Raw genomic sequence first — 18193 nt, 5'->3', positions numbered from 1 at the left:
TTTTCTCCTAGATATTCTGCTCTCAACTGACTCTTCACCTCCATCCGTGCACGCCCATTACCAAAGCAAAGCCCTCAAACAGCCAGTGCCTGAGCCCCGACTTGTCGTCTCGGGTCTCCGTATCGCCTGCAACCGAAACGCGAAGCGCCACATGGAGGCTGCCGATCCGGGCTCGCCATTGGCCAGACTGGCCTGGCACCAACCCCGAGACGCCTGAAGCCGCATCAGTGCATCCGTACTTTAATCTGCGACGAGCGCCAGGGTCCTATTGGCCTTGACTAGCACTCCCAAGGCCGTTGAGTTGCGGCGCCTGAGAGAGACCCTGGGGAAATAACTTTAATTCCGGGAACACAGTAGAGAGGGCATTGCATTGCACAACACTGCTAGGTACAACGAGCACAACTACTAGGTAGGTACTACTCTGTCCCTATTGTGATTTTTCTCTTTCTGTGCTCTTTGCTAATTCGATTTTGGTTGTCTCCAGCTAGGTAATGCTGCATCTGTAACGGAGGTTTAGCTGGGGCTAGCTGCACGGAGCAGAAACAATGGGCTGAGTGAGCTCCATACTGCTTGCTGCTAGTCACCAAGCAAAAAATACCCCTGGCCAGCATGCGTGCCGTGCCCCGGAAAGATCTCTGGTACCTGCGTGGAGAGGCGTTTAGACCTTCTCGAGGTCTGTTTCGAGCCCCGACTCTTCAGACAGCGCTAATGCCGTCGCATTTGGTTACACCACGCCCTCAATATGGGATTTCAATCCTGGCATTGCCCTTTTTGATCGCCGTTCCAAGAGGCTCCCCCCCAGCTCCGGGGCTGCCTCCAAGACAAGACCCCCCCGGTCTGTGGCCCTGGTTTTGCTTCTCGGATCGGTGCTGAACCGTTTGAGGCTCATGGAATCACTCTTGTTCGTGGGCGTGCATGGCCGTCCCCGTTCTGTTTCTGGAACTGGAGCGCCACTGTTCCTGATCCCTAGTCGTGCCGGCTTCCCGATGTCTTGTTTCGTCTTTGTGTCTACGGTTTGCATTGACGCCAAAGGCCTTGGCGTCTCAAAGCTATAATGGCCTCGTTCTCCCCTCTGTTGTTTCTCTTTCTTTCTTCTCTCCATCCTCCAACCATTCCTTTCCTAACTCCTCTAAGCGACCTGGTCGTTCGCGGTCTCTTTCGTTCATTTTCTTCTTTCGTGTGTCTGTGACACTTCTTTTTCTCTCTTTTCGACTCTGGTCTGGTACCAATCCCTCTCTCCCAACTTCAACTTGACAATTTTTTTTTTCCCTTTATATCTATTTTTAAACACCTTTCAATATGCAAATCAAGAACGTTCTTACCGGCCTTGTCGGCCTGGCTGTCCTGGCTGACGCCGCTTCGATCGAGCGACGATCTCCTTTCGGTCGTACTTTGGAACGACGCCAGAACCAGAACGGCAGAAACCGTGGTGGCAACAACGGTGGTAACAACGGCAACAATGGCAACAACAATGCTGGAAACAATGGAGGCAACAACGGAGGCAATGCCGGTGGTGCGACCCTGGATTCCAACCTGATCCAGACTGGCTCCCAGCAAGACGGCAACAACCCTGGTGCCGATGGCCAGTCCGCTTCTGCTACGTGAGTATAGCCAGGTCTCATTTAGTATGTGACAAACTGCTAATGCCTTTCTAGTGACAACTTCAACTTCATCAACTTCTGTCAGGGCAAGACCATCACCAACGGTGAACAGGTCCGAACCGGTTCTTGCAATGGTATCCCCATGGGTAACATCCCCGCCACCACTAACATGGTTTCCTCTGTCTTTGTCAACCCCCAAGACGGTGACAACCTGAACGCCAACACCGACTTCAACATCCAGGTGCAGATGATCAACTTTGCTCCTGGTACCTTTACCAATGCCACCTCTACATACTATGCGGCTCCTCAGGATATTGATGGCAACGGTAACATCATTGGCCACACTCACGTCACTGTCCAGAGCACTGGTAACTCCCTGAACCCTACCCAGCCTTTGGACCCCACGCAGTTCGTCTTCTTCAAGGGTATCAACGATGCTGGTAACGGCCAGGGTCTGCTTTCCGCCACCGTCACTGGCGGTCTTCCTGCCGGAAACTACCGAGTTTGCTCCATGTCTTCTGCTGCCAACCACCAGCCTGTGCTGATGCCTGTGGCTCAGCGTGGTGCTCAGGATGACTGCGTTCGTTTCACCGTCGGTGGTAACGGTAACAACAACAACGGTGGCAATGCTAACAACGGCAACGCCAACAACGGCAACGCCAACAACGGCAATGCCAACAACGGTAACGCCAACAACGGCAATGCCAACAACGGTAACGCCAACAACGGTCAGGGTGCTGGCAACACCAACAACGCTGGCCAGGCCAACAATGGCCAGAACGGTAACAACGGCCAGAACGGTAACAACGGCCAGAACGGTAACAACGGCCAGAACGGTAACAACGGCCAGAACGGTAACAACGGCCAGAACGGTAACACTGGCAACAATGGCCAGAACGGTCAGAACGGTCAGAACGGTCAGAGTGGCAACAACGGTCAGGATGGACAGAACGGTAACAACGGTAACAACGGTCAGGATGGACAGAACGGACAGGGTGGACAGAACGCTGCTTCTCAGACCACCGCTGCTGCTGCTGACCAGACTACTGCCGCTGCCGCTGAGCAAACCACTGCTGCCGCTCAGAACGGACAGACTGGACAAAATGGCCAGAACGGTCAGAACGGTCAGAACGGTCAGAACGGTCAGGGTCAGGGCCGTGGTGGACGCCGTGGTGGACGAAAGGGTGGCCGAAAGGGAGGTAAGGGTGCCGCTGCTACTTCCGCCGCTGCTGATGCTGCCGCCGCCTCTCCTACTGTCGCCCCTGCTGATGCCACCGCGCCCGCCGCTGCCGCTCCCACTGATGGATCTAGCTCCGTCGTCTCTGCTGCCGCTGGTGGCAAGGGTGGTGCTACCGGCTCTGCTGCTCTTGGAGGAATCGCTGCTCCCCCGGTCACCCAGTCCGGCAACCAGGACAGGCCCTTTGAGGTTGAGGGCAACACCTTCACCACAAAGAACGCCGCTATCCAGCGAGCCTGTGATATCCAGAGCAACCAGTGCGCCAATGCTGTGAACGGCCAGAAGCTGAGCGGTGTCACAGTTGCCGACTGCACCAACCAGATCGCCAAATGCTCTACTGATCTTGCAGCCTCATCATAAGGTGTTACGAGATATGTGTATGAAGAAAAAAACTATATAGGGCTGTAATTCGATGTTCGACCGAGCCCGTCTACAGTCCCAATCATGGGAGAATCAGAGAGGAAGGAGATTTTCTTTTTTATTTTTATTTGTCTGTGACACGATTTGTAGCTTATTGGATTGTTAGGAATAGTGAGTATACTTGTATACAGTGGATCATATTTTAAAAATCACATCTTGTTCCCATTGCCGTGTGAAGGTGACATGTTTTGAGAATTAATGAATTACAGAATAATTCAAGACTGACAAGGCTGCTTCTTGGAGAGATACAAGATGCCTCACTCTATTCTTGCCGTCTTGGTGGAGTTGAGCGCTTGCAACTCTGCTAACCATCCAGTGAGACATGGATGATACAGTGGACTGGACAAGAAACCCGCAATGATACATTGACAAATGCGCAAAGGCAAGAGTTTGCGTGCATGGGTTATTTTACCGCGAAACGGTGCTCTAACGAAGCGGTTTCAGAATCTGGCGCCAAAGGGGCTGCGCCAGTGTCGGACGATGCGAGTCTGGACTTGGCGGCGAGGGGTTGTGTTAGACAGGGGGTGGTTAATGGAGAGATGAGATTTGGGATGCTCAGGTTTTGGATTGGGGGTGTTAATTGTACTTTTGGTAATGGTATTTTTCTCTCTAGTTTTTGGGGAGTTTTGATATTGGGTATGTGGTGATGAGGGCTATGTTGAGTGTTGGAGGTTGGTGGGGGGTTTTTTTTTGGTTAAGAGGATATGAAATGTTTGGTGCAAAACATAGTTAAACTAATTTCGTTAATATTTTATAGATGATGAATCACATTTCACATTGCAAAGTGGGAAAAGAGCAAGATGAGTGCAATTACAGCCATTTCATGCAAACTCACAAGCATTGAGAAGTAAGATGAGAACATGTATTTTGGGTATCTGGATCTGCTTCCCGCAAGGCTTACTTTCTGCTTGTAATCTTGGCTCTTATATCTATGTAATTCCGTATACGAACACGGTATGTTAACGAAAAAAAAAAAAAAAAAAAAAAAAAAACTCCCCCAATCATATCCATCAGCGATATTCTCTTTGCTGTGGTGACCTCTTTTCCCAAATCAAAACGCCGTATTAATATTGTCTGCCTGGTGCCCTCTCATCCTAGTCTCGCGCAGCGAGTCCAAGGCCTATTGATGGACACTATCAAATTAAATCACTAGCACATCGTCGGTACCCATCGGATGCGGCGAAATGGTTCCAGCTTCTATCCTACTGAAGCACGTAAAATGCGGTATGTTTATCCTCGTCTTGGTCTATAAAAAAGAATTAGCCTCATCATAATACCCCAAGAGACGTAAAATGAAAATAGGAAAATGTAGGGAGAGAAGCATACCCGCATCCCTGAGGTGTGACAACGCCAAAGAAGCAATCGCCTGCCTGCTTTTGCACGATCTGGTCCTCGAAGATGGGCGTGATGACGATATCTGCCGCAACGAAGGAAATCGCTGTTGAAAGGAGGGCGAATACGAAAGTCGTCTTCATTTTGATTGATTTGAGATTTTATTTTTGTTTTCTTTTTCTCGCTTTGTTGTGTCCACAATGAAAAGTGAATTAGTAGGATGGCGTTGATTCGGAAGCCCAAGTGCCCAGCACAGCAGGTTTCGCAAAGAAGAAAGCAAATGCGCAGACGTAAACCCCAAAAAACGCAGAACCCAAAGACGAAATAAAAAAGGACGTATACAGGAAATCAAACGAAGGAGAGAAAGAGAAGAAGAAGAAAGAGAAGAAGAAAAAGCGTCGAGGAGGAGGTGAAGCCACCCCCCAGACGTTTCTTGTGTCAAGTGCGGTTTCAGGAACGGACCTCCGTACCCCATCGTGCGGTGGCCAATCGCGTCAAAGCGCCGTGAGACGGGAGTAGGGCGCTGCGGAAGAGATGATCTGCGGGTTTTGAAGCTAAAACAAAAGCTGGTGATGCGATTGTACAGTAGTTTTGTTTATATTTTATTTTGGACATTACATTCGTGATGTTGGAAAGCAGATGTGATGTTGAATTTACCAGGGGTAGCTAGTGTGGAGTATGTGATTTTAACGAAGTAATGAGCATAGTTGAGGTCCATACAATACCCAATGCTGAACCATTTAAGAAGAGCAAAAATCCATCTGAATATCACGTAAAAAAAACATGGCATCTGCCCTTTTTTGGTCATCAAGATTAATTTATATACACCGTCGTACATGAATGTCACATTAGAAGCCTTGCAGCTCGCCTCGCCTCTTTCCCCCACGAAACCCCTTCAGCCAAGACTTTCCTCTGATTCAATCTCAGTCAGGTATCCTATTACCATCGCCCGCCATTACCACGCGTCGCTTCTCTCCTTTCCCCACTCAGATTTCCTTGTTGTCTTATTGCAGCGGCTGCGGAGGCGGAGGAGCAGTCTTTGCGCCGGGAGGAGGAATAAACATGGGCAGATATGTCACCGCCAGAGCCATAACTGCAATGTTCAGTCAGCAATTCATCTCCAATGCCTCACCACGTAGAATAGAGGGGGCGTAGATAAGAGAGAGAAGGAAACATACTCGACATGCCAACGGAAAAGTATCCCGGCGTCCCACCGCTCTTCTTGCTGTCCTCGCTCTCGCCCAACCACGTCTGGATAGAAAACACAACCGCAATCCTAAAGCACACACAAGCGTCAGCCCTCCCCATGCTCCATTTTTATTGCTATTCCTCTTCGTTTCGGTCCAAGGATCGCATACCATCCGACAAACTTGTTCCGCATAAACATGGCCGCCATGGGCAGCGTCGACGACATGGTGGACGAGAAATCAGTCACCTCGCCTTTAACGACCGGCTCCTGATACGGCACGACTAGATTCAAGGTCAGCCTTCTGTCTCAGTTGTGAAGCGCATCATGACCTCTCGCGGGGCCAGATAGCAGGACGCAACAGCCAATTGCGGCGCGCAGAGCAGAGGAATCGCAGCACTTACTCAGGTCCGCGCGTCGCATGTCCTTGACGTTGGGTGCCATTGCTGATTGAACAGGTCAAGTTCAGAGAGAATCTGGTGATGGCAAGATGCAATTGTGCGGTTGATGTTGCGCCATGTTTGGCCACGAGGCCGTTGCGGATAGTTGCAGCTGCAAGTTGACTAAGCTTCACCAACTGCCCCCAACCGGGCTTAGCGCAGTGTGGGTTAGCCTCAGCGTCTTTTGCTCCACAAACCTCAGCGCCTTGTTCCGATAATTCACGAGACACCGCAATCAGAAGACGGGGAAAATATCACAAAATTATTTCTCTTGTTCCTATTTCTGACTTGTCGAGTTGCGAAATGCCCTGCATCAGCTGTGCCCGCTTCTCTGCAAAGTCGTCCCTGCGATCTTCGCCAAATGGCCCAGCCATTCCCAAAATGCTACTATCATACAACAAAATTCCGCTCGCTCGCTGGCTCAACTTGGAAAAAATAACGACAAAGAACCCATGCTGACCTGCAAAAACACTCCGAAAATTCCCGCCATCGCCCAAGATAACTCCGTCAGAGAAGGGTATTCTTTTTCTTGTTCCGCGGTTTTTCTCCCTCAGGCTTATTTCGCCTCCCTTTCAACAAAATAAAACATAAAAAACGCCATGGAGAACCTCTCCCCTTCCAGCTTGCTTACATATGCCCATATATCATGGGACTCTGACAATGATTTTCCAACCCAGAGCGCCGGCCTCGCGAATTGCGCAGGCTAAACATCCTCGCTTCCTCCTGCTAATGATGGCATTCCATCCTCTCTCAGAGCACAGAGCCCGGATGAGGATCTCCATGTCGGAGCCAAACTGGCGCTTTCGCGACTCAAAGTGCATCTTGGCTGCCGCGGAGAAGCTGCCCTTTCGTTCAATAGGCGAAGTTCCAGGCGACTCCAAGCGGTCAAGCACAGGAGACTGCGGTGCTGAGGAAAAGTTGGTAATGCAGTCAACTACCAGCACCTGATTCGGAGCAACTTGTCCGTTGGGAGGCGTGAGGAGATCCGACAGCTTGTCGTCTCGTCGTCGCAGGAGGTCGGAAATGTGAATGACTGTATAATTATAATACTTATGCAAGGGGTGGCCTGCACGTTTTCCGTTAGCATACTGCAAGTGGCGGGGGGTTATCTGGTTGGGCACAAGCTTACCTGCTCGATACATGGACCGAGACCCGGTTCCTAGAGATTTTGAACCGTCAAAGTCAATCTGCTGCAACGTCGGACTCGAAGGCGACTTTAGCACCCGGACTCGCGAAGAGGGCGAGCACGGGTGAGCAGTGACAAAGTTGATGTCGTACAGCAGCGAAAAGGTTGCCGTCTCCGTCTTTTCTCCGTCGATTGAAACGAAAAAGTTGATCTTGGCAGGGTACGACAGTAGATCTGGAGCTCGGTGGTTTTCATGGATGGGAGTCGCTATAATCTCCGCAAGCGGCGTCGGGTGGACACACTCTGCCACTGGTGAGGCGAGCTCCAGCGATTGCAACTCAATAAACACGCCCGGTGGAGCGGGCGAGTAGTTGTTCTCATGAGGGATTATGAAATCTGCAGGAGAAACTGCCTCTTCTTGACCATTTCCAAGAATCGACGATTCGCGCTCAACTCGCTTCTTGCCCCAAAGCCTGGCCTTTTTGCCAAGTTGAGAAATCTCGGCTGGTAGGCAGTTAGTAGGGTGTCATGTACTGGGGGCTACTGACAAGGGGAACAACTCACAGGGAACATCATGAACATCAATGCTGATCCATCCCTCACTGACTCCTTCGGGGATAATGTCTGTCGAAATCCAACCCATACACTCGGCGGATCCTTTCCCGGCGGCCAAAACTCTGCCGACAATGCAAGATGTGCTCCAGAAACTTTTCTCGTGGTAAACAAAGCCGCTGCTCAGATTGGCAAACGATCCTATTCTGGAGAGGGCCTCGCTATCATTCTCCAGCAACGTCGCCATCAGGAAATGGCTTACAGCATCCCCGGGCATCATGAGACCAAAGATGTACGACTTGGAGAGCCAGCCGGACTCATGGAGTGCTGCAGCCATGCGGCGTCGCCTGGCTTGAGCTCGCTCCTTGTGGTGTCCGCGTTGACATGTGACATCCCAGGCACCGAAGTACCCATCCTGCTCAGGGTCCTTCTTCATCGGCGTCGGCGTCGGTGGTACCAGAGATGTTGGTGCCGTCAGCCTCTGTACGTTTTCCGAAATTCGTCTCTCGTAAGCGTCGATACCTGGCCACATGAGCTTCCTCGCAAAGTGAGTCAGGCCCTCGACCTGGCGCTGACCATATCTTCCGCGAATGGTGTAAAAATGAGGTGGCGACGGAGGTCGGTTTCCGTGCCTGTGTAGGTCATGGAGAGAAATCTTGCTGGCCAGAGATGCCAGCCAGCCAGGGGCGATGCCACTGCTTCCACGACGGATCTCCGGCCGTGCTGTAGATCCATGTTCCTCCCGCACGATCTCGATATTCTTCAGCCAGCTACGGGCCAGAAGCAGCGACCATTTGACAGAGGCGTTGGCGGCCCTCTCAAACTGGACTACATCAATGGCTCTAAAGTGTGCTGCCCCGTACTCTTCGCCGTCTGTAATTGCATCCAGGCGGATGAGCAACTCGGTCGAAACCAGAATCTGCATTAGTAGCCAATACTTTTCTTCGGCTCTCTCAGCAGCACTTTCGGCATCAACGATTGCCGTGTTATCATTCAATTCGTCGCCATGCGGCTTGCCCCAGAGGATTTGGCCGAGGCGAACACGCCATTCGACATGTGACAGATCAATCCAGACATTGGGGGCTCCCATGCACTTGAGGATGGCGCTGATCTGGTTGGGAAGACTGTGGGGGTCTTTCTTGTCGACATTGACCGCCTTGTTTGGCCTCATGAGGACGTGGAAAAGGTCGTTGTAGGTCTCCTGGGACGGCTTCTTGCGAAGGTTGTTGTTACGATAGATGTCGGCATTGCGCTTGAGCCGGTCCAGCAGCTCAGTCTGGGGGAGACGGTGCAGCCATCCGTCACGAGACAGCATGCGCTCTCGAGCCTCGACGACAGCACGAGCCTTGGTGCCGAGGCTCTCAAAGCCAAACTGCTCCTCCTCGAGCGAGTCGCTGACGGCCAGCTCGAGGGCGGCCTGGTAGCCCATGGTGCCCTTCTCCAGGCCCTGCATGCTCAGCATGTTGGGTCGCTCGGAGCATCGCACATGAAAATGGGCCTTGTGCGTCTCCTCGACCTCCTTCTTGGCCTCTGGATCATGGTTGACGTCCCGGGTCAGGTGCGGCCAGACAGTGACGCCACTCCAGGCCTTGGACTCGATCTGGACATGGTCCGTCAAGTCGCGGATCTCCAATTCCTCGTCAAAGGGAAAGGCTACGCTGGGATGAGGCGCGCCCGGGAAGTGGCTCTCGCTGCGGGCAAAATACTGGGGAGCTCCAGAGAAGAGCATCTCAATGTCATCGTCACTAAGGAAGTGGGACGACGCCATTGCTGTTCGCTTCTGGGTTGGGTGCTGCTACCTAGTGGTGGACGAAGGACGCATTAGCCGGGCATGGACAAGCAAGAGGCAGTAGTGAGACTTTATTGGATTTTCGGTGAAAGCTCGCTGGACCCTCGGCGATGGAGGGAAAGGTGAAAGAATACAGTAGAGGGAGAAAATTGTCGGCAGCAGAGCAAAAATGGCACTGAAGATGGTTCGATCTCGCCGGATCTCCGGGTCCAGTTAGACGGCCCAATTTAGCTGCGGAGGTTGCTCACGAGCAGCGGGGCAGCACCAACCACAGGGCCAAACGCGGACCAGGGACCTCAGCCAGGAGAGACAGCGCTATTCTCGGAAATGGTCAGGTGGCCCGTTCGCATTTGGGGGTTTCTGGCGCAGACAAGGGCACAGTGAGACATTTGAAGCTTACTTGCACTGCAATATCCCGTGCTTCCAGGGGTGGTTTTGCGTGGAGTTGTGTTGTGTTGTGTTTGGTTTGGTTTGGTTTGATTTGATTTGGCTGTCAAATCCAACGTTGCGTGGGGAGAGAGGCGCATGTACATGAGCTGATTGTACTGGACAGTAAAGTACAGTGCAGTGCAGTACAGTGCATGTACTTGGACAAGTCTGGTACTATAAGAGACGGGTCGTTTGCAGTAGCAGCTGCAGGTTTAGGTTCTGTGCCGTGCTGCAGGTTGGATTTGACGACTGAAAAAAACAAGCACCAGTACAGAGCAGGCAGAACTCTAAGGCTGGGCACATGCAATATGTTTTCCCCCTCTGCATTGTCAGGATTGACACCACCAGACGTGGTCGTGTGTCTTGCTCTCCCAGGTCTTGGTGCTCCCTCCCTACCTCTGCCGTACGAGTACGAGTACAGTACGGTGCTATACAGTACTTGTTCTCATGTAAACGCCACCGGTCTGTCGGCAGGTCCCTAGATTCCCCCGCATTTTACAAATAGGCAAGTGTCACAGTACTACCTTAGTAGGACTCTTAAATTGTCCCACGTATTAAAAAACGGCTGGTCCATTCGTATACCAACCTAGGTACCTACGAAGGTAGAATACCACCCGCTGGCCTCTAAATGAGCGTTGGAGGCGACAAACTCCAAGCGAATGCCACCCACCCAGACCCTTTGCCTTGGCTGGACTAACGCCTGGCCTCTGAACTCGACGGAGTATTTCGTGCTTGTGCTAGTGCTGTGCGTGGAATGGGGGCTTCTCGGCGCCGCCAGGGCCCCGTCCATGCCCCTGAGCAGCGCCGCAGCAAAGCCCTGAGACGCAGCAGCAGCAGCTCGCAGACACGGACGGGATTCATCAGCACGGTCTTTGGGGCCCTCCGAGATTGAGCTCCCTAACGCCGTAATTAATGGGTCTTTTGCACCTGGCAAATCTGGGCCATCTGGGGTCGGCAATCAGTGCCTCTCGCCCCGTCGATCTGGGCTGGCGGTTTGTCACTGCTTTGCGCCAGCGCGCGGCTGATTGGCCAAGGTGCCCTGCCATCGCCCCCTGGCCGGGGCCTCGTATGATATGGATCATCAATCATCCGTTCTGGAAGACTGGACAAAGTTGGACGAAAGGGATGGATGGCGCCAAATGTCAGGAGGCAGCAGCTATGGGATGGGCGCATTTTCTGGACTGGCATGATTACAGTAGAGGCGGCGAGACAGTGCTTGATTGATGGTGGATTGATTGCAGGCGCTGGTGCAGAAATTGGTCTGACTGGGGGGGGTCTGTACCTGAATCTGCATGTATACGTATACATGTGCGGCAGCCCCCTTTTCCTGTATGACAAGGTACTGGTACATCCCATCTTCACTGCGCAGGTACCAGTATGTACGCGGTACCGAAAATGAGCTCATGGCTCTTGGCAGTGCGGTGGGAGAAGGAGCTGTCAAAAGCAAAAACAAAGAAAAATCACCGACAAGAATAGAATTGACAGCGGGAGCGTTATCGAGATGCTTAGGATAACTCTATTCTCTGGGCTCCTGCCAATCCCCGAGTCGCGAGGGCCGCGCGGCACGCGAAATTACTCTGAATCGCAGCCGAGGTGCCAAGGCTGGTGTGTTTCTCATCGAAGCTCTGCTATGGAACACGATGGCATTTCGTAGAAGCAACGGCCATGTCGCACATGCTCGTAACTTGTTGGATGAGACGAGATGAGTACTCGTATACCGCACTCAGACAGGCAGGCAGGCAGACAGACAGACACGCCAAGCAAAGGCAGAGAATGCCCGTCGCCGCACATCCGATCCGTCGTCGTGTTCCAGGCGGTTGGCCGCAGGATATCCTGTCACGCCAGGCAGCAGCTCGGTCGGACCTGTATTCATCACGCACGTGTCGCCGTTGGCATTAACGTCCTGGGGTATCATTTCGTCATCCTGTGCGCCGTGTAGCTATGCTTCATAAAACGAAAATGGACCATGACAAATTCCCGCTCTCCCAGTGGCGGAGTTGGCGCCGCTTCCACTACCCCCGTGCTTTGCTTTCGTACGCTGTTGACCCATTACCGCTTCCCTTCTAGAATATCACCGTTCCAAGTATTAGATTTCATCATATAGCCCCTTAATAACCCGCTGCTGCGTATCGGAAAGTCCGCTCCAAGTGTGTAATCAGGCCGGCTGAGTATCGTGGATGACCGTCAGTAGGTACTTCTGGTCGGGCACTATGACAATCTCTTGCTTCTTTGTTCGCAGTCGCAGTAGTTTCAGCTCGTCCTGAACTCCGGTTAGCCTCTGCAAGAGCCGTATTACGCAGGCGATCTGAAAAAGGGGGGTTTATCGCCCGTAATAGCCGCGTCTACCTCTGTGTCCACGTCCTGTACCAGCTGCCCAGAGCTGTTGACGAAGTTCCATATCATTTCCGCAAACTCCTCGACGCCTTGCGCCTCGCCTTCCTCCGCTGCGGGAGCGTCGTTGGAAAATGAGGCCGCCGTTGACGCGTTTCGCGATTTCGCCGTCTGGAGCGCGTCGATCTGGCCGCTCGTTTTGAGAATCGCTCCCGTCGCTCTGTCCAGGACAATGCTGGCCTTGACGCCGGGTTTCCTGGCAAGGCGACCAAGCTTCTCTTCTAGGGCGTCGTGCCCGTTGGTCTAGCGACGTTATTAGCTGGATGCGCAACAAGGAGGCAATATGCGACGTATCCGTAGTCTCTCGTACCGTAGGGTTTTCCGACATTTTGACGCTGCTTGTGTGTATGTTCTCCTAAAAATTCAACATGCGAATCCTTTGCAAAAGCCCCGTAGTTCGGTAGATGCGGCCAAGACGTCCGTCGCTTTCGCAGGGTGCTGCCGTCTACGGCTCATTGACGTAGCCCACATCGCATCGCGGCACGTCGAAATTCTGCCATGCGCCACCGCCAAAATTTACAGACCCACATGCAGCCTCTTGAACCTGCAGCTGGTGGTAAAAAACCAATCATCAATGAGAAGCATTAGATCTAGTGCCATTGAGCCATATCAACGACAATTCAAGTATACATTACAGCTTTTGTGTCAATATTTCATCCGTCTACCCTACATTTGTGTCAGTAAAACGCCGCCAAGATGGGTTCCAGTGCCAGAAAGAAGGCGGAGAAGAAGAAGGATTTTCAGGTACAGCCTCTCACATGCTCTGCTTGTCTGAGTGCCATTTGTTCATTTGCTAACATGTCGCCAGAAACCCAAGTACAAGGTGGGAAAGGCCAAGCCAAAGGCCTCAAATTTCACAGACACAAGTTTCAAATCCAAAGGTATGGTCACTTGTGCCATCCTTTAGATAGCAAAGGCCATCACTAACAGCCTTCAGCAATTGTTATGAACCAGCAATCATTATCAACTATTGCCCCAGATGTTGTCCAGCAATTCAAGCACAATCTATCCCTAGCCTCATCCTCACGGTCTGATAAACAGCGCCGTGACGCCTTGGCGTACCTCACAAGCCAGCTCTCCTCACATCCTCCCGTCAATCCCGTTGGGACAAACATCCTCCTCTCCAAACTCCTCCCTCTCATCTCAGATAGCTCAACACCAGTCCGGAGTCAACTATTAAAGCTCCTTCGAACACTTCCCGAAGATGAAGCAAAGCACAGCACCGAGCAAGCCATCATGTTCATCCGAGCAGGCATGACCCATCTATCAGCCGATATTAGCGGCGACTCTCTTGGAGTGATGGAGTGGCTTCTAGACGTGGCCGAGGATGAGCTTGTCACCATCCCAGGTGGATGGGTCAAGACTTTGAGTACTTTTTGTGTTACCATGGGCTGGTCCCTCTCTTCAGCCGCTCCAGGCTGGACATCAGCTCCTCGGACTGGACTCCGCGCTAAGGATGCCCAGACACTTGCACGTCAGATATCGACATTGTCCAGATTCCTCCAAGCAGGACTCAAGTCAGAGACTGCGGCCGCCCCCGGCCCTGAAGAGTACTGGGACAATCTCTACAGGCTGCCCCGTTCTTCAAATGCCTTTGAGTATCTAAATTTGCTTGGATCAAGACGAGACGAGGAGGGAGAGATGTATCCCAATCGAGAGGCAAGACAACAAGTATTTTATCGGAGATTCTTTGATCCCGTCACAAAGGGAATCGAAAAGGTGAAGAAAGAAGGCGGAGCGGCAGGGAGAGCAGCTGTTGGGCTCGATCAAGTGTTGAAGGATGGAATGGGAGATTATGCTGCGTCCGCTGGAATGGATGCTCAGGATTTGTTGAACCTGTGGTAAATCGTATTAGCTGATACCCTTTTAATATTATCTCTTGGAAATGAAGATGACGAAGATATCACCATTCCTCAACTGACGTAGTTTTTGTGCTTGTTTGCAAATTTGCTGCATAGCCTCTTCGATAGGGCGAGATATTTGCCGAATCCAAATCCATCTAGTTAAACTGTCAGCTCCTAGTGTTCGCAGAAAGCAATTCGTTGCGTTTTTCTTTCAAATCTATCGTCAAATCGGTGTGAATCCGCCCGACATCGGAGAGAGTAAGTAACAGCAGCGCTGCCGCCAGAACTCATTGATCAGAATCTATAACCAAATCAATCAAACATAACTATTGTAAAGCAACAATAGTCTTGAATCTGCAATATTGTGGGTAAAAAGATCGTGCTGTATGTAGATAGCATCGTGGAGGCAGAAAGAAGAATATGTGCAAACCTTGCCGTGTCTCCCCTCGATCCTCAACCGCCTTGTACCCAATACAGAGCTTCTCAAAAGACGACAGAGGGAATAGCAACGAGCAAATAAAGAAATGAGAGCTTGACTTGGGCATCAATGAATGTTCCATCAACACATGCAGCTCGGCATCCTGCAGACGAGCACAACAAATAGCATCTCGCATCTGTTGATGGAACAACGGGCCATGACACTCCAAGCTATTCCAATTAAAGTGAGTAAATGCTTATCAGTGGTTTTAAACAGAGTAATTATACTCACTTGCTGCCTGTTTATGCTGCATCTCGAGGTGCGAGGTTCCTTATCGTTGTTATAGTGGTTATCTTCCCTCTTCAGGCGCTTCTCTCCCCTATTCCTCTCGCTTCCTTTGATCTATAGGCTTTCCTATTCCCCCAAAGCTTTCTCTTCAGTGCAATTAACCTACTGAAGCTGCACATTCCTCAAAGTCTGCTCTTTCTTCGAGGAGGCCTTCTGTGCATGTGCCGTTGCCCCCTCAGGCATCACCCGGCCAGCTGCAACTATTTGAGGGCAGCTTTCTTCCCTCCTCCTCCTCTTCTTCCCTCCCCTCTTCTCTTCTTTTCTCTTCAGCCATCCAGACTCTCGTGCAAAGAGAGATTCCAGCAGCAAAGAGTTGACTCAAGGCTCATCGCTTCTTCAAGGCAAGTGATCCATCTCATCATCCTCTATTCTATTTGCATCAAGCATTTTCAATGTTTTGATTTGGCACCCATCTTTGAGCATCTGCGAGCTTCCCTTCCATCTATCCTCCCCCTCCAGGTCGTCTTCCATTCGTCAACTCCTTTGTCTCTCTGCATCTTCCCATGCTTCTTCTACCGTCTTGGATTCCTCAACTCCTCACATGTTGTTGCCAAGGAATCTACTCCTTTGTGCTTCTTCACAAGAGATTTCAGTCCAACTTCACTTTTCATTCAGAAATCTCGCAATTCTTGTTGCGCGTGCATTTTCTTCTCTTTGTCCAGCTTCGCTTCTTGACACAGCCGTCATTCTAACTTTGCTCTAGTCATTCAAACGTCGACACCCACTTCAGGACAAGATGGCCATACCTGAAAACGGACCAGTCGCTGAGAGCGAAGGCCAGGCTCCTGGCTGGGTTGAACCGACCGCGTTCGACTACACTGCCATGGCTCAGGCCCAGGCAGCCTCCACCTGGGACGGCAACGCTCGCATTTACCAGTGGAGCGATGAATTTGGAGATGTCGGCCCAGCTTTTGAGGAGCTTGAAGTGGAACTTTTTGGTTCCGCTGAAGATCGCAGCAAGCACGTTGGTGGCGGTCTCGATTTCTCAGCGTTTGTCTCGTAACTCCATACATGCTATAACCATGCTAATTTGAAGCACACAGAATCGAGAGCATCGACGTTGTCCAGGAAGGCCCTCAGCGCATCGAGTATATCAAGACGTTTGCCGATGCAGGAATTCATCCTGTCATGATGAAAAATGTCGAGCTGTCGGGATACCAAGTCCCGACTCCCATCCAAAAATTCACGATCCCAGCCATCTTGCAGGGTTACGATGTGATTGGCATTGCGCAAACTGGTGAGTGTGCATTCTTTTCAATCTGACCATGGTATCTAACATTTCACAAGGTTCTGGCAAGACCGCTGCCTATCTCATTCCAATTCTCAGCAAGCTCATGGGCAAAGCAAAGAAACTTGGAGCATATCGTCCCAACCCTCTCACTTTTCAAGATGGTGTTGACAATGTGACCGCGGAGCCCCTTGTTGTTATTGTCGTGCCTACTCGCGAGTTGGCCGTGCAAATCTTCAATGAGGCCAGAAAGCTCTGCTATCGGTCCATGCTCCGACCTTGCGTCGTGTATGGAGGAACTCCAGTCCGTGAACAGCTCAGCCTCCTCTCCCGAGGCTGTGACATCTTGATTGGAACTCCTGGCCGTCTCAAAGACTTCATCGGACGCCCAGACAAGCTGACTCTCCGCCGAGTCAAGTACATGGTCATCGATGAAGCTGACGAGATGCTCAACCAGGACTGGGAGACAGAGCTTCGGGCTATTCTCTCTGGTGGAGGTAAGTGTCTTTTCCCCAAGCTCCTTTTGTTTTTTTCTACAGGTTCACTAATGAGTGCGCCATACAGAACAAGATGAGGGCAACGTCAAGTATGGTCTCTTTTCTGCCACCTTCCCCCGTGCCGCTCGCGCTCTCGCCAGGGAATACCTATCGGCCTCTCATGTGCGCTTCCGCGTTGGTCGAGCCGGAAGCACCACTGAGAACATCAAGCAGATAGTGATTGAGACCAGCCGCGAGAAGAAGAATGAGCTTCTCCTCAATCTGCTTGAAGAGATGAACAGCGTACGAACCATCATCTTTGTCAACAGCCGTCAAGCTGCTGATACCCTCGATGACTTTTTGTACAACATGAAGCTTCCGGTGACATCTATTCACAGTGACCGCACTCAGGTGGAGAGAGAAGCCGCCATGCGAGCATTCCGAAGCGGCCAAGCCCCCATCCTTGTTGCGACTGGAGTCACAGCTCGTGGTATTGATGTGCGAAACGTCATGCATGTTATAAACTACGACATGCCTTCGATGGACCATGGTGGCATCGAGGAGTATACTCACCGAATTGGTATGTAGCTGCTTCTTATTGTATCCGCTATTCGACAACTGCTAATTCCATGTCTAGGTCGGACTGGTCGCATTGGTCATCGTGGAGTTGCGACTTCCTTTTATACGGATCGTGATGAAGCTATCGCGAGTGTTCTGACTCGGACTTTGCTGGAAACCAGCCAGGAGATTCCGGATTTTTTGCGATCGTACATCCCGGAGAACTACACGGATGGCATCAAGGTCAAGTTCGAGACCGAGTCTGACTTTGACCCCAATGACGTCGCCGGTGCCGGCGATGCTGAGGGAGGAGGTTGGGGCGCTGGCGATGGCGATGGTACCAACGCGGATTCAGGCGGCGGAGGATGGGGCAATGGTGCTGGAGCCGAGGAAACCGGAGGTTCTGGGGGCGCCTGGGGAGCGGGATCTCAAGGCGCAACTGACAATAACTCCGGAGGCACTTGGGGTGCAGAAGCACCCGCTCCAACCAGCGCGTGGTAAGGAGAGTTGTCGGATTCATTCGAGGCCAAGCTGGAATGGCTAGGCTTTTTCGTTATTTACATTCTGCGAAATGCAGACAAGGACACTGGCGTTTGGCAATTCTATAAGTGGTCATAGCTACATCACGATAACCACCTTGAATCTATTGAATGATAGGATTCTATGATTTGAAGACTTGACCAGTGACTAATGTCGTAATTCTGTAAGCTTTCTGTGATAATGTTGTAGGCGAGTGAAGATACAGGAGAGTAATATGTAGGTACTTGCAGTCACAATACATATTTATCTGATGTGTAGATGATGTGTTTCTTTTCTTA

At 51.4% G+C, this 18193-nt stretch overlaps 7 protein-coding genes across 7 annotated transcripts; 3 read left to right on the top strand and 4 right to left on the bottom strand.

Moving 5' to 3' along the window:
• Positions 1 to 1299: 1299 nt before the first annotated feature.
• On the top strand, positions 1300 to 3171 carry TRIVIDRAFT_117265 (uncharacterized protein; the record flags this gene model as incomplete). Its single annotated transcript, XM_014102689.1, has 3 exons — positions 1300 to 1601; positions 1656 to 2383; positions 2975 to 3171. Coding segments are annotated over 3 exons (1227 nt in total), but the record flags the coding sequence as incomplete, so codon positions are not given.
• Positions 3172 to 4583: 1412 nt separating this feature from the next.
• On the bottom strand, positions 4584 to 4733 carry TRIVIDRAFT_27683 (uncharacterized protein; the record flags this gene model as incomplete). The annotated part of the gene is made up of 1 exon (XM_014102688.1): positions 4584 to 4733. A coding segment is annotated over one exon (150 nt), but the record flags the coding sequence as incomplete, so codon positions are not given.
• Positions 4734 to 5594: 861 nt separating this feature from the next.
• TRIVIDRAFT_45632 (uncharacterized protein) lies at positions 5595 to 6220 on the bottom strand (the record flags this gene model as incomplete). Its single annotated transcript, XM_014102687.1, has 4 exons — positions 5595 to 5683; positions 5769 to 5866; positions 5949 to 6060; positions 6181 to 6220. 4 exons carry the CDS (start codon positions 6218 to 6220, stop codon positions 5595 to 5597), a joined length of 339 nt encoding a protein of 112 aa, XP_013958162.1.
• A 640-nt stretch (positions 6221 to 6860) lies between these two features.
• Positions 6861 to 9716, bottom strand: TRIVIDRAFT_190848 (uncharacterized protein; the record flags this gene model as incomplete). The annotated part of the gene is made up of 4 exons (XM_014102686.1): positions 6861 to 7282; positions 7346 to 7846; positions 7907 to 9639; positions 9694 to 9716. 4 exons carry the CDS (start codon positions 9714 to 9716, stop codon positions 6861 to 6863), a joined length of 2679 nt encoding a protein of 892 aa, XP_013958161.1.
• Positions 9717 to 11996: 2280 nt separating this feature from the next.
• On the bottom strand, positions 11997 to 12832 carry TRIVIDRAFT_89443 (uncharacterized protein; the record flags this gene model as incomplete). Its single annotated transcript, XM_014102685.1, has 3 exons — positions 11997 to 12372; positions 12459 to 12746; positions 12814 to 12832. Coding segments are annotated over 3 exons (412 nt in total), but the record flags the coding sequence as incomplete, so codon positions are not given.
• Positions 12833 to 13109: 277 nt separating this feature from the next.
• Positions 13110 to 14348, top strand: TRIVIDRAFT_76779 (uncharacterized protein; the record flags this gene model as incomplete). Its single annotated transcript, XM_014102684.1, has 3 exons — positions 13110 to 13247; positions 13312 to 13384; positions 13441 to 14348. The coding sequence occupies 3 exons, from the start codon at positions 13200 to 13202 to the stop codon at positions 14346 to 14348; spliced, it is 1029 nt and encodes a 342-aa protein (XP_013958159.1).
• A 1555-nt stretch (positions 14349 to 15903) lies between these two features.
• Positions 15904 to 17876, top strand: TRIVIDRAFT_114785 (uncharacterized protein; the record flags this gene model as incomplete). Its single annotated transcript, XM_014102683.2, has 5 exons — positions 15904 to 16103; positions 16157 to 16350; positions 16401 to 16838; positions 16906 to 17397; positions 17455 to 17876. Coding segments are annotated over 5 exons (1746 nt in total), but the record flags the coding sequence as incomplete, so codon positions are not given.
• Between the last annotated feature and the right edge of the window lie 317 nt (positions 17877 to 18193).

Source organism: Trichoderma virens (genome assembly GCF_000170995.1).
Source record: "Trichoderma virens Gv29-8 chromosome Unknown TRIVIscaffold_5, whole genome shotgun sequence".
In the NCBI taxonomy this organism is placed as follows: Eukaryota; Fungi; Ascomycota; class Sordariomycetes; order Hypocreales; family Hypocreaceae; genus Trichoderma; species Trichoderma virens.
Note: the sequence above shows the minus strand (reverse complement) of the source record. Positions and strands in the feature narration are given on the sequence as shown.